We start from the raw sequence: 18114 nt of genomic DNA, 5'->3' as shown, positions 1-18114 counted from the left end.
TAGGGTTAAATTGGCAGGGTAAACCAATCAGAGGTAAAGTCAGGCAGAGGTGGGCGGGACATGCCTTCGCCATCCTAGGGGGAAAAAATACTCGTTTCCGGTTGCCCCTGATGTGCCTCACTTGAATCTGACCGCTATTATTTTTCTGCACTACTCTAGCAGCGGCCCGGCTGAATGATCTAGAAGCTTGTTTAGCCGACTTATTATTTTGTTTCATAATCATTTCTCGTTGAATTACCTTACATTTTGACGAAGCGGAGTGAAAGATGTCTAGGAGACGACACAGCGACAGCGAAAATGAGGGTTAGTGGACGTTACATGTGTTTAGCTAATTCAGACGGTTAGGCTAACGAGTGGCGGCTAGCTAACGTTAGCGTGTTTCTGTTAACGTTAATCTTTTGCTTGGTGCAATCACGCTGATGCTGATTGTTAATTTATTCACAAAGCCAGGTTTTAGTCTTGACATCGTTAACGTTAGCCGAAAAGTGCAAAACACTTAATATTTGTTTTCGCAATCGTGGCTTGAAAGCGACAAGATTGAACAAACTGTAACGTTTAACGTTACCGCTAGCTAACGTTACTGTGCTAGCTGATGTTAACCAGTGTAACGTTAGTATGGGGGCGGCAACCAATACAAATACCTCCAGTGAGAGTATTTTTTTAATAAAATGTACTGATGCTATGTTTTGTCTTCTATAAGGTTATCTGCGATTCACGCACGTCGGGCTAATTAAAAGTGTGGCTACATATTGATTATCAATCAATATTTATTTTTTTCAAAAATACTGAATCAAACATAGCCCGTAATGCAGCGTAATAGTGTTTTCTGGTTAATAATACAGGGTCATCAGATAACCCTGATGACCTATTGTCTCGGTTCTTATTATGTACATTTGGTTAAGTGCCCCTCTAAGGGGAGCTTAGTTAAAAATCAAAATTTTAAAATGCGCTGTATTACTATTATCCACATCTCGTGTTAATTCGTTTTTAGGGTGAATCTTCCCATTAAGGCTGCCATTGAGTTATTCCCTCAGCTAATGTTTCTCATTCCACTCAATCTGTGCTTTTTTTTTGTTCTTTTACTCTTCCAGGAGGTCAGGCACATAAAAGGAGGAGAACATCTGAGCCCATTGAAATTGAAGACCGCCTGGAGTCACTGATATGTCGTGTAGGGGAGAAGGTAAAAGGACAACTTTGGAAATGTACTTCTTCCTAGTCTATTGAGTCCTACATCAACCATGTTCTGCTCTGTCTCACTCTGATCCAAATAGTACACTGCTTTAGCTCTTAAATGCTCTGGGCGCAACTGGATAGTCCTTCAACTAATCAGACCAACGATCCGGGTGAAGTAGCGGCGACATCAACGGGTTGCTGCGCTTCGGTGGCCGTCATGTTGAATGTAAACAAAAAGCAGCTCGCCGTCGCTGCGCTATCGTCGTCGTGTAAAGCCCGCCTCAACGGTTGTGATTGGTGCCTCAATTTGGAAAAATTGGAAATGGGCTTGAATGGGCTTCTTGGCCAGATAGACTTGCAGAGCAAATCTCTAATTTGCCGGAAGTTCGTCAGGGTTTTCCCCGGCTAACACTGCTTTACTTCTGAAAGCAATCACCAGAACTTTTTTGATAATGTTTGCCGCAGTTCAATATACTGTAGTCCCGCGCAAACCAACTCAAATGCTTCATTTTTTTTCTCCACAGAGTACATCGTCCCTGGAGAGCAACTTGGAGGGCCTTGCAGGCGTGTTGGAAGCTGACCTTCCAAACTACAAAAACAAAATCCTGCGCATTTTATGTGCTGTGTAAGTTCATACCCGTTCTCGCCCCTTTTACTGTTGGAATGATCACTTGTATTGCGTGGTCGGTTTTTCAAGGAGTTGTCTTTTGTTGACAGTGCTCGCCTCCTACCTGAGAAGCTGACAGTGTATACAACTTTAGTTGGCCTCTTGAACGCCAGGAACTACAACTTTGGGGGCGAGTTTGTGGAGGCCATGATCAGACAACTCAAGGAGACACTGAAAAACAACTTGTACAATGAAGCTGTTTACTTGGTAACGTGACTTTCCATAAGCACCTAAAATGATGCTTACGTCTGCTTGTTTTCTAAACATCGTGTCTTCTTCTTGTAGGTGCGTTTTCTGTCTGACTTGGTTAACTGCCATGTGATTGCTGCTCCTTCAATGGTGGCCATGTTTGAAAATTTTGTCAGTGTTACCCAAGAGGAAGATGTACCACAGGTAGGTAGAAATGGGTGAGGTGGAATCAGCATGCCATTACGTTGACTACTGTTGTGGAAGTTTCTGTTCAGCGAAGGAGGAATTTGGGTGAAGAAGAGACCTTGTTGAAACAAAATAAAAACAGGCTGCAAACTGGATTAAAGTTTAGGTATTCGGTGGAAGGGTTTAATTATTTTCTCGAGAGAACAATCAAACAGTGACAAGAACAGCAATTCACAATGAACAATGAACAGAGTTACAAAGTGACAGCCGATCTGTGCCTCGTAACATATGCCATCTCCTTATATCCCATTTTCACAGCACAAAACACGACCATGTTTAGAAAACATTCTAATCTTGAACACTGTTGTCTAAAACTGTTCCTGTACATCTGTCTAGTGCGTCAAAAACGTCCTTCAATAGGAGTCGGGAATCTATCTCGTCTACAGATTGGTTCAGGCTCCAACCTTAGGTTTTGGACAAACTGACCTTTGCATATCTCTACAGACGCCTGTGCGTCGTTGCCATCTGCTTGTAGTAGAGAATACACAGGGTCATACCCTTTTTAGCTATCTTTAAACTGGAGGACTGTTTAAAGAAATATCTTTAGGAGGCACATGTTTCGAAGGCATATTTAAGGATTTACTTATAATTAAAATTTACTCAATAGATGAACAATCATGGTTAAGAAATCATGGTCTATGTAATTTTTCCATTACATTCCCTACTTTTGATTACAACCTTAATCATTACATACAAAAATTACTAAAGCCATATGCAGGGGAAAAGAACAAAAGAAGACATAATAATTCAACTGGATTTTAGCTGTTTTAACCCTACGGGATTTCGGAGGCAGAGTCTGAATCAGATTCGTCTCCTTTGTAGAAGGGCAACTTAAACAGATCAGGAATATAATCATTTACTTGCACTGCCTGGTATTGGACCCTCTCAAGAGCAAACAGAGATGAAATCATTTTCTTCTCACTTTCTTTTCTAATTTTTCCATTACACTACACTTAAAGGTCCCATGACATGGTGCTCTTTGGATGCTTTTATATAGACCTTAGTGGTCCCCTAATACTGTATCTGAAGTCTCTTTTATATAGGCCTTAGTGGTCCCCTAATACTGTATCTGAAGTCTCTTTTATATAGACCTTAGTGGTCTCCTAATACTGTATCTGAAGTCTCTTTTATATAGGCCTTAGTGGTCCCCTAATACTGTATCTGAAGTCTCTTTTATATAGGCCTTAGTGGTCCCCCTAATACTGTATCTGAAGTCTCTTTTATATAGGCCTTAGTGGTCCCCTAATACTGTATCTGAAGTCTCTTTTATATAGGCCTTAGTGGTCCCCTAATACTGTATCTGAAGTCTCTTTTATATAGGCCTTAGTGGTCCGCTAATACTTTATCTGAAGTCTCTTTTATATAGACCTTAGTGGTCCCCTAATACTGTATCTGAAGTCTCTTTTATATAGGCCTTAGTGGTCCCCTAATACTGTATCTGACGTCTCTTTCCCAAAATTCAGCCTTGGTGCAGAATTACAGCAACTAGAGCCAGTCCCACAATGAGCTTTCCTTAGGATGTGCCATTTCTGTGTCTGTAGCTATTGAGGAGGAGAGGGGGGGGGCAAGGTGGAGGGTGGGGGTGTGGTCTTAACCAAATGCCACTAGGCTCATTTGAAAGCCATGATGTCTCTCTCTCTCTCTCTCATGGGTGGGCCAAATTCTCTGGGCGGGCAAAGCAGAGAAAGGGGAGGTAACCTTCCTCCTTATGACCTCATACGGGGAAGATTCCAGATCGGCCCATCTGAGCTTTCATTTTCTCAAAGGCAGAGCAGGATACCCAGGGCTCGGTTTACACCTATCGCCATTTCTAGCCACTGGGGGACCATAGGCAGGCTGGGGGAACTCATATTAATGTTAAAAAAAACCTCATAAAGTGAAATGTTCATGCCATGGGACCTTTTAAGTAATAAAGGAATCAACAAACCTTACTTATTAATTGTAAATCCAGTCATGGCGCTGAAGGATAGGGGTGACGATAGGTGTTTTGAAGCTATTTTTATCACACAAAAATATTAAAAACTTGTAGATTTTCACTACCGAGTTATGCATTAATAGTTAAACTCTTTAGATTTAGAGTTTAATGGAAAGACAATCCTTGACTTAAACACCAGCTTACTGTAGAGGTGTGTGAACATGCTCAACACATTATTATTGTTATGGTAATCGCCATGCTTTTCAGCAGGTTTTGGCTGCAATCCTGGTTTTTGTTGAGGTTGAAAATGAGCAATGTGTGATTTTGTAAGCGGCCTTGTGTGTGTGTTTTCCCCCAGGTTCGGTCGGACTGGTTTGTGTATGTGGTGCTGTCCTGTCTGCCCTGGGTCGGTAAGGAGCTTTACGAGAAGAAGGACGTTGAAATGGACCGACTTCTCAGCCAGATCGAAGGCTACCTCAAGTAAGATGTCTCCTTGCTTTCTTGCTCATTAGTCTGAGCTCAGTGTTTCCCACAGATTCGAAAGCAATTTGTGGCGGGTGGGAGGGGGGGAGGAAGTGTAAGAGTAAAAAAATGACATAACATTATTTATAATAAGTTTATTTGATTCACAGCTGCTATATAGTGTTTTGACCTCGACAACCCAACTGCATTTTACCGCAAACTTGCGACGAGTTAACTTTCTAAAGCAGGCGCAGTCGCTTGTTTGCTAAGAGTCGGGTCGGTGATTGTGAATGTGTGATTGTGTAAAGGTGTTCACAAGATAGATGCCAACATTTAGTGAACTTGTGAATTTCGCCAGCCGTCTTCTCTCCTTTTATGGAGACAGACGCTGTGTGCACGGTGGGCTCGATGGTGTTTTAAGCCTCCAATGTCGCCTTACAGGCAGCTAACCCTCACCTTAACACTAACATAACTTCTTTGACATAACCGTTGCCGCCCTGCCTGAAAGGCGACGTTGGGGTCTAAAAACACCAAACGCCGCACGGTGGGAGGAGCTGTCTGTGTGTGTGTGTGTGTGTGTGTGTGTGCGTGCGAGACACAAGTGACAGAGAGACGGAGGAGAGCAGGGAAAGGAAATGCAGAAGAACGTGTTTTAAATAGCGTTTAAAACACGATTAGTCTAACGTTTAACAACATTAGTCTATGTGTGGGAAACACTGCAGCTCTTGTCTGTGTCTTTTTATTTTTTTGCTGAAACTCTTGTTATTTGACAAATTCTTAATGTCACACCTGTCTTTAATTTTTAGGCGGCGAGTAAAGACTCATGTCCCCATGCTGCAGGTGTGGACAGCAGAGAAGCCCCACCCACAAGAGGAGGTGAGCGACCTATGGAAGCACTACAGTTCTCCTTTTTCATTGTTAAGAAAGATGTGAAGCACATTCTCGTGACATTGTTGAAGTGAAGTCCTAAGATCACTTCAGTTTCAGCCATTTATCGCTAAATATTTCTTTCCGCGGGTCTCTTTTGTAATCCACCTGAATGGCCCGTTAAACATTGACCCCCCCCCCCCCCTTTCTCTCCGTGTCCTTCCCTCAGTACCTGGACTGCCTTTGGGCCCAGATTCAGAAGCTAAAGAAAGACCGCTGGCAGGAGCGCCACATCCTTCGTCCATACATCGCCTTTGACAGCGTGCTCTGTGAGGCCCTGCAACACAACCTGCCCCCCTTCACTCCACCGGGCCACATGCCCGACGCCCAGTACCCCATGCCCTGTGTCGTCTTCCGTATGTTCGACTACACCGATGCCCCGGAGGTATTTCACCTCTTGCCTGTGAAAAACACTCGTGCCAATTTGTTACAGATTTCTATTGAATTAGGTGTATGATGTACATGAATGATGAATGGGAAAGCGTGTCCAAACTTTTGACTGGTTCTGTATAATCTCAATATAAGATAATTAAATTCATTTTAGGCCTCTTGAATTTTGTTTTTGTAATGCTTTAAAAAGGTGCGAGTTTAATGGGACACATTTGAGTTTTTCATTTTCCGTTGTGCCTTTTAAAAAAAAAAAAAAAAAAAACGTCTGTCCTCTTTATCCTCAGGGTCCCGTTATGCCCGGCAGTCATTCTGTGGAGAGATTTGTCATAGAAGAAAACCTGCACTGTATCATCAAGACTCACTGGAGAGAGAGGAAAACATGGTGGGTAACACGCTCCACCATGTTTCAATTTTGTCAGGTCTGACTGTGCAACTCCAACGCTTCTGATATCTATTTATTTTTACCTTTTAGTGCTGCCCAGTTACTTAGCTATCCAGGGAAAAATAAGATCCCGCTCAACTATCACATCGTGGAGGTACACTGTTATTTATTTTTTTTAATTTTTTTTTACAAGCTACATGCTGAGGAAAATGAAAGGCTGTTTCAAAATATTTGTTTCTTTTTTTTCAGGTGATCTTTGGAGAACTTTTCCAGCTGCCATCTCCCCCTCACATCGACGTCATGTACACCACGCTGCTTATTGAACTGTGCAAACTGCAGCCCGGATCATTGCCACAAGTTGTATCCTTGACTGTTTGCATCACTGCGGTTTATGTTAAAACCATTTTCCGACAACCCCTGTAACTTCTGAACCCTCCTCGTGAGGATACATGGTTGTCACGCTGGTGTGTCTCAAGCTGCCTCACAGCTGAGTTTTCCCACAGTGTATTGCAAGCCGGTGGCCCAGGCCTAAGTTGACCCCCCCCTACCAGAGCCCATTTTTCTCCCATCCCGGAATGCTGTGCGGAATAGCCAGACCCTCCTCCGCTCCGCAAGCGCGTGGATGGTCGGGCAATGCGAGACTAGCGCTGACCTAATGTAAGGCCCTATGGAGTCTGTCTTTAAGCTTTTATGAATTTCGTGATTCCGTCCATTATTTGGACATTATTATCGCTGAAACTACTGGGCTCTACGTGAATGCTGCCATCAGTCTGAGACTGGCCCCAGCCGGGCCTTTGTCAAAAAAAAATAAAAAACTTGCCACCGGGCCTAACAACTTCTCGGGGGGTGTTTGAGTGTTTCTCCTAGGGGTACTTTGGAGTACTGCAGGGGGTACGTGACATTTTTCCAAAAATGCTAATTTAAAAACGTGTCATGCATAATTCCTAAAATAATTATACTATAATAATGAATGAATTAAGTGATGGATTCTTAACATTTTGAAATGTAGCATTTAAATGTTTTTGTTTAAAAAAGGTTGTTGTTTAGTGAATCTATCACTACCTCTTTATATAGACTTACTTTTTTTTCTACCAAAAATGTTTTGCGCTGGTCAGGGGGTACTTGGTTTGAGAAACACTGCCAGAGATGGAGTGGACAACATTCATATTTTAGTGGGGGTTTTTTTTCCCACATTATTATCTTGATATTTACTTGATGTTACATTTTTCTAAAGTACTCAAAAACACATAGTCAGTGGTTAATCAATTTATCATTAAGACAAATGTTTCTGACTATATAATGACAAACATGTTAAATTTAGGATTTTCAAAGTACTCCACAGGGTGTTGAACAGAAAGAACCCATATTTTTTTCACTTTAGAAGAGACTTTTCCTTAACCCCTGCCTGTTAGTTGGCCCAAGCCACTGAGATGCTGTACATGAGACTGGACACCATGAACACCAGCTGCGTAGACCGGTGATTCAACTGCACATTTCCTTTCACTGGATGGGTGAAAATTGTAACTGAAGTAGTTCCTGTCTTTTGATTTAACACCGTCATGTCGTCTCTTTCCATTTCCTTCATATTTGTAGACTAATCAACTGGTTTTCTCATCATTTGAGCAACTTCCAGTTTCGATGGAGCTGGGATGACTGGTGAGTGATCCTGTGACGGGACACAGAGAGCTTTATAGCGCCTGTTTATTGTTTTACACTGTTCAGGGCTCCAGACTAACTTTTTGCCTTGGTTGCACTGGTGCGCCTAACTTTTTTTATTTAGGTGCACCAACACAAAATTTAGGTGCACCCAAATTTGTCCTTGCGTCGCCGTTAACGCTGAATGGCGATACACAATATATAGCTCTGTATTTTTTTACAAAGTGGGCTAAATGTTCAGCTTTAAGTCAAAGCCACTTTTCACAAACTCTTTTATTAAAACCAAATTGGTCGCACTCTAGAGCCCTGCTGTTGACGGTATGATCGTGTGTCTTCTATAATAATAAAGGTCTGACTGCTTGACCATGGATCTAGAGAAGCCCAAGCCCAAGTTTGTCAAAGAGGTTCTGGAGAAGAGTATGAGGTATTTTTGCATGTTTTCTACAAGATGAAATACTTTCAAATGTGACTTTTCCTTCTCGTTAAAGGTGCCGTAGGCAGGATTGCGACGATCCAGGACTTAGCCAAAGAATTTGAACATCGACAACTTCTCAGTCCCTCCCCCCTTTCTGCTAAAGCCCAAAACCCTCTCACGAGGGAGAATGAATGCGTGTGCATGAGCAGTGATTGACACGCAGTTAGACACTCTCCCCCCCCTGGCCCTGATTGTTGCATCTGAACAGGGGGCTGTAGATTTTTGCAAATCGCACTACAGGCTGTAGGTGGTGCGAGAGGAGCCAGATTGTTTTTTCAATGACCTGCTTCATGTAGTTCTACTGGAACATAGGGTCAGTTTCAGCAAATATGACAGAAAGTTAGTTTTATAAGTCTTACCTACTGCACCTTTAACTTGAAGTGAATTTATAAAAAAGTATTTTCTGTAATTAGTGGCGCTTTAAAGCAACACTAGAGAACTTTTCCCGCTTCGGTCCCCCTACAGGTTGGAAGTGGAATTGTCCATTACATTACATTATGCTGGATCTGTAGTTCCGAATGAACTGGACAATGTAATGTAATGTAATGGACAATTCCGCTTCCAACCTGTAGTGGGACCGAAGCGGGAAAAGTTCTCTATTGTTGCTTTAATGCATTTCCCCTGTGAAGAAGTCGAAAATTACTTGTTTTCCGTCATTAATTCTTAAAAAAAAAAAAAAATGTTTTAGTTGATCCTTTTAATCTGAACTAAAGTCATCCGTTTGCTCTTTGTCCCTGCAGACTTTCATACCATCAGCGGATAGTGGACATCGTCCCTCCAACCTTCTCAGCACTCATCCCAGCCGAACCCATCTTTAGTTACAAATACGAAGACGAGAGCGCTTGTAAGAACACTTAAAATTATATATTTTCTTTTTTTTACTCAACAGCAGGCCCAAACAGAATCTGCAGATTTGGTCAGCGGTGATCCAAAATGAAAATCTGCAGGACTGTGCTTCTGTTTGTGGTGAAGATGTTAACATTGAGTTCAAAAATTGCCCTGCAAACAGTAGTCTATATCCACGTCGTTTTGCTAAATCCAGACAGCTAGCTAGACTATCTGTCCAATCTGAGTTTTCTGATGCACGACTAAAACAACTTTTGAACGTACACGTTCCACCAAAACAAGTTCCTTCCCGAGGCTGTTTTGCAGCGGTACCGTGGCTCTGTCCGGCACTTAGCACCGCCCATGATGATTGTGATTGGTTGAAAGAAATACCAATAAACCAGAGGATGTTTTTCTCCCATCTCGGAATGCTATGTGGACTAGCCAGACCCTCCTCCACAGTGCTGTGGAGGAAGGTCTGGCAATGCGAGACTATGCAGACAGTAGTATAATCTGCTAAACCCTGCCCAGGAGAGAATTTCTCAGCATTAAATCACATTTAAAGTATGTTTGTTTTCCTCTTGTCAGCCTTGAATGGTTCCAAAGATCTGTCTGTAACTAGCATATAAGTTTAGACCTGAATACCTGACAGAATGTCTCACTTGCGTCACAGCTTCGTTACCCGGTTACCCAGCATCCGTCACTGTTGGAAACGCCATTAAGAACCGAGCGTCCAACGAAGAGATCCTAACCATCCTCAAAGAAGTGCCCAACCCCAACCAAGAAGACGATGATGGTTAGTTTCTTATTTTATTTTTGCGTTATTGTAATTTTTCATTTACTGTAGTTTTCACTTTTTTTTCTGTGCGCACTCTCCTTCCAGATGAGGGCGAGAGCTTCAACCCTCTGAAGGTGGACGTGTTCCTGCAGACTCTGCTCCATCTGGCAGCCAAATCCTTCAGCCACTCCTTCAGCGCCCTCGGCAAGTACGTTTGCCCACCATGAAAACTAACTGCATTTTACTCTGTCTTCATACCTTTTTGTCTTCAAATGTGTCCCTCCCACAGAGGAAACGCACTGTGGAGCTAATGGACATAAAATAAATTTGATGAATGATGATGATGATGAATCATTTTATTTTGGTTAAAGGTGCTGTAGGTAGGATTGCGAAGATCCAGGACTTAGCCAAAAAATGTGAACATCGACAACTTCTCAGTCCCTCCCCCCCTTTCTGCTGAAGCCCAAAATGGTCTCCTAAGCCCCTCCCCCCACAAGGGAGAATGAATGCGTGTGCATGAGCAGTGATTGACACGCAGTTAGACACCCCCCCTCCCCCCCAAAAAAAATTACCACAATCACGTTTGTGTTTTGCGTGAATCCCGTCCTACTGTCCTCACGTGCATCTGATCTCTCCAGGTTCCATGAAATCCTGAAGGCCCTGACGGAGAGCGACGAGGGGAAGCTGCACATCCTCAAGGTGGTTTATGACGTGTGGAGAAATCACCCGCAGGTACAAACAACACGTTTTTTTTCTTCTTAAGTTAAGAGTGGAAAAGGTTCAAACCCGAAACAACATTCAATCAGTGATAGAGAGTTACAATGTGGATGTTTTGTATTTAGAAATGTATAAATTGTGTGGCGTTGGCCGTTTGCTTAACCCTCGTGTTGTCTTCCCCCGCCGACCACGCACTTGTTATCCTCTCAGGTCAAAATAGAAGAACACTTTTATGACGCTTTTTCCCCCCCCCGGTGATTTTGACACTTTTTCTGACTTTTTTTGTCCCTTGTCACATGCCACGGACACCAATGTATTTACCACTAGTGTTACGCTTATTTTTCGGAATTCATGGTCAATAAACCTCGTTGGATTTTTAAATCATACCAAATTTTTGAGTCCAAAAAGTTGAAATTATGAATTATTTTGACTAATATTAGAGGAATGGAAAATCAAAGACTTGTGTATGTCAAAGTTGAGTCAAAATACTGTGTAGAAACGGTTTCATTTTTTGTTCTTTTTTTTCAAATGCTATAAAATTGAATAAAACAACTCAAAATGTAATGAAAGTAGTGATCATTAACTGTACTTGCGAACCTGCAACCATCATGTCATTTTCTTGGTAATTTGGTTGGAAAAGAAACCCGTATTTTTTTTTAAATATAGACATTTTTAGGGTTAACATATTGTGTGTTTTTGTCATTGATTGATTGTTGTTATAAAAGTACAACACCACACCAGATCTAGCTAGACCAGAAACAAAACAGCAGACACACTTGTTTGGACTTGCAAGCCGGCCAAAGAGTAGTACATACCTGCAAACTAGTCGCTTTTCGGCGAAAATCGCCGTTTTGAACGGGAAAATGTCATCCACGTGAATCGTGTAGATCCAAAGAGTTTTTATTTGGGGGGGGGGCACCGGTGCCTTAACGACCGTTATCTACCGGACCGCATAGCAACGCAGATTTAGGTGCCACTTAAATGCCTGCGCTTCTCTCTGATGCTCCGAAAACGGACGTTAGAGGGAACTGAAACATCGCCGCACGGGACGCTAGTCAACACTACACTTAGCAGCAGCTAACGTTAACCGACTGTTAGCTAGCAGCTGGAGTAAACGCGGTTAAAATGTGACAGCTAAACAGACTGTAGCTGCCGTAGCCAGCCTCGTGGTGCATTCAAAGTTATTGTAAAATACCCTTTTCACATCCAGTGGTTGTTTTCGCCGTTTTGTGCTCCTTATTTTTTTTATTTATTTTTTTAGATCAACTTTTTATTGTTTTATATTTTTGAACATACAGAACAGACAAATACAATTGAACAAGGTGCTCGTTTTTTTATTTATTTATATATATATATAAATCTTTCGGTTCAGGCACTGTTTTAAAAGTATCGTATGATGTTGATAAGAGCATTAAAATGAGAAAAGATAATGGGACAAAAAGAAATCTAGGGACATTTAGAATAGTGAAAAATCTTCGATTAATTGCGATTTCACTATGACATTAATGCGATTAATCGCGATTTCAATATTTTAATCGTTTGACAGCACTATATATATATATATATATATATATATATATATACATACATACATACATACTACATACATACATATATACAAGAAACAAAAGCCTGAACTTATTACACATACCCTTTTTACATGAATTATATTCTTTCATACGAAGATGAAAGTTACAGAAACTAAGTATACACTATATAACCCAGTACAACACCAACAATCCCCTACGTTTTGTGTACCTTCTGGTATTCACACTTATGTTTTTATGGTTGTTAATCAGCTTATGTTTATATCATTTTTTTTAATCGGCCGATTGTGTTACACATTTTCATGTCACACAGATGATCGCAGTGTTGGTGGACAAAATGATTCGGACGCAGATCGTGGACTGCGCTGCTGTGGCCAACTGGCTCTTCTCTCAGGATATGGCTCATGAGTTCACCAGGTGGGGAGGGAAATGGAGTTTGTCCAACGATGTTTTATTTTATTTTTCTCTCTCTCTCTGCCTGCCTTTGTAAAATAAAAAAACGTTGTTATCCTCATCTAGACTTTTCATCTGGGAGATTCTTCACTCGACCATCCGGAAGATGGACAAACACGTCCAGAAGATCCAGCAGGAGTTGGAGGAGGCCAAGGACAAACTGGAGAAACAGCAGCATAAGAGGGTAACTTCTTCCATCCCATTATGTCCGTCCTGGTCGCGTCACTTTTACATTAACGAGTGAGAATGAGCATTAAATGAATTGAGGTGGTTTAGTTCATTTTGAACAATGTTAAAAAAATAAGAAGATAAAAGATAAATAACAATATGAATACTAGGGGTGTGCAAAAAAATGTATTCGTATTCGAATCGCGATTCAAGCTCTACCGATTCAAAATCGATTCATAGAATAAAACAAAAAATTGTATGTCTACTGCAATCACATGATGTATAGATAGATATATTGATCCCCAAGGAGAAATTCAAGGTCCCAGTAGCTTACAGACATCACACACAACATACACATACATCATAACAGGATGTTAAAATAACAAAAAAATCCACATGAATAATATGGACAATAAAAGATACTAAATAAAAAATCCACATGAATGTACTAAGGGATGTAGACTATATATATATATATATATATATATATATATATATATATATATATATATATATATATATATATATATATATATATATATATAGAGATATATATATAGAGATATATATATAGATATATAGAGATATATATATAGATATTAGGGCTGTCAAAATAACGCGTTCATTTCGATTAATTAATCTGAGAAAAAATAACGCGTTAAAAAGATCACGCATATTAATCCATTCCATATTGACGTTTGACCCGGAGCCGTTCTAGCCACCATTGGACTGTAAAATTAAGGAGGGAGACGAGAATGTTCTGCCTGGATCATTAATTGTTAAAATCTTCTTCCTGATTAGGGTTGGGTACCGAAATCTGGTGCCACAGTTATGCCTGCACTTCTCTATGATGCTCTAAAACAGATGATACAGGCAACAGAAACATCACTGCACGTGACGTTAGTTAACGCTATACTCGACAGCAGCTAACGTTAGCCTACCGCTAGCTAGTAGCTGGATTAAACACGGTTAAAATGCTGACAGCTAATGCTAAACGGTGTAAAGTTTGACTGTGTTTTACTGTAGAGGATTCAATGTAACATGTAACAATCTGCAGCTGCTGTTTTCGGAAAAACACAGACGGTGCGTTCAATGAAACTGGTAAACTACAGCCTCGTGGTGCATTCGAAGTTACTGTTAAATGCCCTTTTCCCATCTGGTGGTTGTTGTTGTCGTTCAACAGCAATTTACTAGTGAAATAAGTTATTGTTATAGTTATTACATTATTATTAATCATTTAATTTTGACCATATGGCCTTAGCAATAAACAAGCCGTTCTTTAATGTCACCAACTGTTGTTTAGTAGCCTTCTTTTTTTTTTTTTATCGGTTCAGGCACCGTTAATTATGTATGCGATTAATTAATCACAGAGTATGTAATTAATTAGATTACATTTTTTAATCGATTGACGGCCCATATGTGTGTGTGTGTATGTATATATATATATATATATGTATATGTGTGTATATATATGGGAAAAGCAACTACATTTACATACTGTGAATCGTTTTTTGAATCGAGAATCGTTTTTGAATCGAATCGTGAGCCTAAAAATCGGAACCCAATCGTGACATTTTCTGAATTGTACACCCTTAATGAATACCAAAAGAATACACAGCAAACATATTTTTCAAGATTAATGTAAATGATTCAAATAAGGATTCCCGTGTTCAAAATTGAGTAGGAAGAAGTTAAAAACTTTTCTGGTCCTACCGCCTTTTTCTACTTTTGAACTTGTGTGTTGTATGTATACATACACAAACATGCATATATACATACTTATACGCACATATACACATGCGTACACAAGTTTAAGGTTTAAAGTAGGAAGGGCTTAATGTTTGTTGTTTGTTCCCCAGCAGAAGGACAGCGGGGACGACGAGGACATGGACAAGAACAGCGAGGACGAGGAGGGCCAGTTGGAGGAGCAGATCGAGAGGCTACAGGAGAAGGTGGAGTCGGCTCAGAGCGAACAGAAGAACCTCTTCCTCGTCATCTTCCAGGTGCTGAAGGGCCGCTGGGGAACTCTGAGATCTTTAGACATTACGGGCCTTATTTTAACGATCTAAGCGCACGGCGTGAAGCGCATGGTGCAGGAGCGTTTAGAGCGTGTCCAAATCCACTTTTGCTAGTTTGACGGCGGAAAAAAGGGTCCATGCGCCGGGCGCATAGTTCAAAAGGGTTGTACTTAGTGTCTTCATTAATTCATAGGTGTGTTTTGGGCGTAACATGCAATAAACCAATCAGTGTCATCTCCCATTCCCTTTAAAAGCCAGGCGCGTTTGGACCTTGGCACATTGCTATTTTGATGGCGGATTTTTATTTGTAATCTTTTGCGTGTTTGTGTGTAGCTGCGCTGCCCTGTGTGTGCGTGACGAGCCTAGGCGCATTTTACTAATGCGCTGTTAAAATGACAATCAAATGCTGCGCTATTGACTTTAGACCAGGTTTTTGTTGGTCAATGGCGCGATCACTTCGACCCACTGCCTCAAGATAGCAATACGCCAAGAATTCACCTGAACACACCTCCCTGTAAGACCAGCACGCCCATGGGCCCAAAGATGGCCGCAGGTGCATTTTCTATTTAAACGACACGGGCGCTGGACGGTCTTAAACTTGGAAAGACACTTGCGTCGGGCTTTGCACCGGGTGCAAGATAGGGCCCCGTCTGTCCGAAGCGACTTACAGTGGCTATACAGTATATATTAGAGGTTGACAGCTATTAGAGGTTGACAGCTATACAGTATATATTAGAGGTTGGCAGCTATTAGAGGTTGACAGCTATACAGTATATATTAGAGGTTGACAGCTATTAGAGGTTGACAGCTATACAGTATATATTAGAGGTTGACAGCTATTAGAGGTTGACAGCTATACAGTATATATTAGAGGTTGACAGCTATTAGTTGATAGCTATACAGTATATATCAGGTTGACAGCTATTAGTTGACAGCTATACAGTATATATTAGAGGTTGACAGCTATAGAGGTTGACAGCTATACAGTATATATTAGAGGTTGACAGCTATACAGTATATATTAGAGGTTGACAGCTATACAGTATATATTAGAGGTTGACAGCTATAGAGGTTGACAGCTATACAGTATATATTAGAGGCTGCACGCCTCTGGAGCAACTAGAGGTTAAGTGTCACTAGGGGTTAGGCCTTGTTAAGTCTTGATGTATTGCAGTGGAATCAAACCCAGTCATTTTCTGAACTTACCAGACTGTTCTAGCTGTTCTATTATTTGCCTTTACCCACTTAGTCATTATATCCACATTACTGATGATTATTTATCACAAACCTCATTGTGTAAATATTTTGGGAAAGCAATAATTGTCAACCCTACAATATTTTTGCAATATCGATATTTATAGAAAGTATTTGGTCAAAAATATCGTGATATTTGATTTTCTCCATATCGCCCAGCCCTAGTTCTGAGCAGAACTCGCACGTGAATATACAGAACAGGATCAAAGAAAGCGGATAGAAACGCACAACAATCTGCATTTTCTTTTGCTGTTTTTCTAGTAATTCTATACATTTCTTTGGATGGAAACGTGACTATAGACGAGAGGGACGTTATCCGAGTCGAACTTTATAACTCAGGCTGATGAGATGGACCCATTATTCCGTATACAGGCCCCTGTTTGGTGCAGCTTTACCATACGTTTGCGTGCGCTCGTTTGAATGTCGTTTTTCCCCTCCCACAGCGCTTCATCATGCTGTTGACGGAGCACCTGGTTCGCTGTGAGACGGGCAGCGTCGACATCACCACGCCCTGGTACAAGAACTGTGTTGGGCGGCTGCAGCAGGTGTTTCTCATGGTAAGACATTACACACACGCGCAACGATTTTAATCGATTCGATATCACGACGCGTCACCTACTCAATATTATTATATATTGCTACACATGGTTTTCATCAACAAATTCAAGCAGTCAGATATATCTGAACTCCCCTACATAGATAGATAGATAGATAGATAGATAGATAGATAGAAAATCAACAAGTAACATCAGTAGACTATAATCGATTATGGTCTGTCACTGCATCAATGCAGAATGGTCCACCCCTAGTCTATCCTCGACGTTCCACTTCCGGTTTTAGTCCGTTGCCGTCGGAAATCCCGCCGGATTTCACTCTTTTCGGCCGGATGTCCGTCACCTTCCCCTTTCTTTGTGTTGGCATTTTAAACTCCGGTGGATTTCTGAGGACTACGGTTAACTGCTCCTCAGATCTCTGCAGGGTAAATCCAGACAGCTAGCTAGACTATCTGTCCAATCTCAGTTTTCTGTTGCATGACTAAAACAACTTTTGAACGTACACGTGTTCCACCAAAAGGAAGGAGGAAGGTCTGGCAAAGCGAGACTACAACGCCCCTAACACACACACAGACTGCACTAACACGTGTGTGTGTGTGTTCTCTGCATGACGTAATGTCCTTTCTTGTTCCACAGCACCATGTTACCATCCAGCAGTACATGGGAACCCTGGAGAACCTGCTGTTCACCGCCGAGCTCGACCCCCACATCCTGGCCGTGTACCAGCAGTTCTGTGCCCTCCAGCTCTGAGACACACACACACACACACACACACACACACACACGTGTAATTGGACGGAATGTGTACTTGTGTTCACACAGTACCTGTGCTAAACCTACACATTAGAAACTACTAGCTCTTGCATCAAGAATGTCCTCATTAGTTCTTTTTTTTAATTTTACATCTGTTTTGTGTTTGGTGCCATGCGACATGTTAGTTTTGTGCGACTTCAACGGAGGATGTCTTTCAAAAGTAAGATTTCAAACAACATTTTGACAAATCCTGTCACTAATTTGCTGTAATGTTCCTTTATTTGTTTTCTTTTATTTTTGCTTGATTTTTAATTCCGTTTCATTTTTACATCCTGCTCGTATTCTTATGAATGGGTCTTTTTAAAACTGTCCGAACTGTCTGAGTCCAGACGGAGCTGGAGAAGTGATCGTAGGAGACTGGGCTTCAGGTCGGCTCTGATTGAGGAGGGCGCTCTACTTTTTATATTTGTGTTATGTGGAACTTGGAAAGGATTAAAACTCTGCAGTCTTTATCCGCCTGCTTGTTTGTGTCATGTCATTTTCTTCACCTCAGCTGCTAACTGCC

The 18114-nt window shown here is 41.3% G+C and overlaps 1 protein-coding gene across 2 annotated transcripts; it reads left to right on the top strand.

The window, feature by feature from the left end:
* Positions 1 to 112: 112 nt before the first annotated feature.
* On the top strand, positions 113 to 18061 carry ncbp1 (nuclear cap binding protein subunit 1). 2 transcript variants are annotated; one of them, XM_078260043.1, is made up of 23 exons: positions 113 to 303; positions 1092 to 1180; positions 1698 to 1798; positions 1891 to 2047; positions 2126 to 2233; positions 4549 to 4670; positions 5459 to 5528; positions 5749 to 5964; positions 6254 to 6351; positions 6442 to 6505; positions 6601 to 6711; positions 7764 to 7828; positions 7945 to 8007; positions 8357 to 8431; positions 9223 to 9326; positions 9981 to 10103; positions 10191 to 10293; positions 10724 to 10817; positions 12663 to 12766; positions 12869 to 12986; positions 14833 to 14973; positions 16686 to 16799; positions 17433 to 18061. In XM_078260043.1, the coding sequence occupies exons 1-23, from the start codon at positions 267 to 269 to the stop codon at positions 17544 to 17546; spliced, it is 2391 nt and encodes a 796-aa protein (XP_078116169.1). In that variant the 5' UTR covers positions 113 to 266; the 3' UTR covers positions 17547 to 18061. The 2 variants fall into 2 exon arrangements, with proteins under 2 accessions (XP_078116169.1, XP_078116168.1); XM_078260042.1 differs by having other exon boundaries at positions 14830 to 14973.
* The last annotated feature ends 53 nt before the right edge of the window (positions 18062 to 18114 follow it).

The sequence above is a fragment of the Sander vitreus genome, chromosome 10, assembly GCF_031162955.1.
Source record: "Sander vitreus isolate 19-12246 chromosome 10, sanVit1, whole genome shotgun sequence".
Classification (NCBI taxonomy): domain Eukaryota; kingdom Metazoa; phylum Chordata; class Actinopteri; order Perciformes; family Percidae; genus Sander; species Sander vitreus.
Note: the sequence above shows the minus strand (reverse complement) of the source record. Positions and strands in the feature narration are given on the sequence as shown.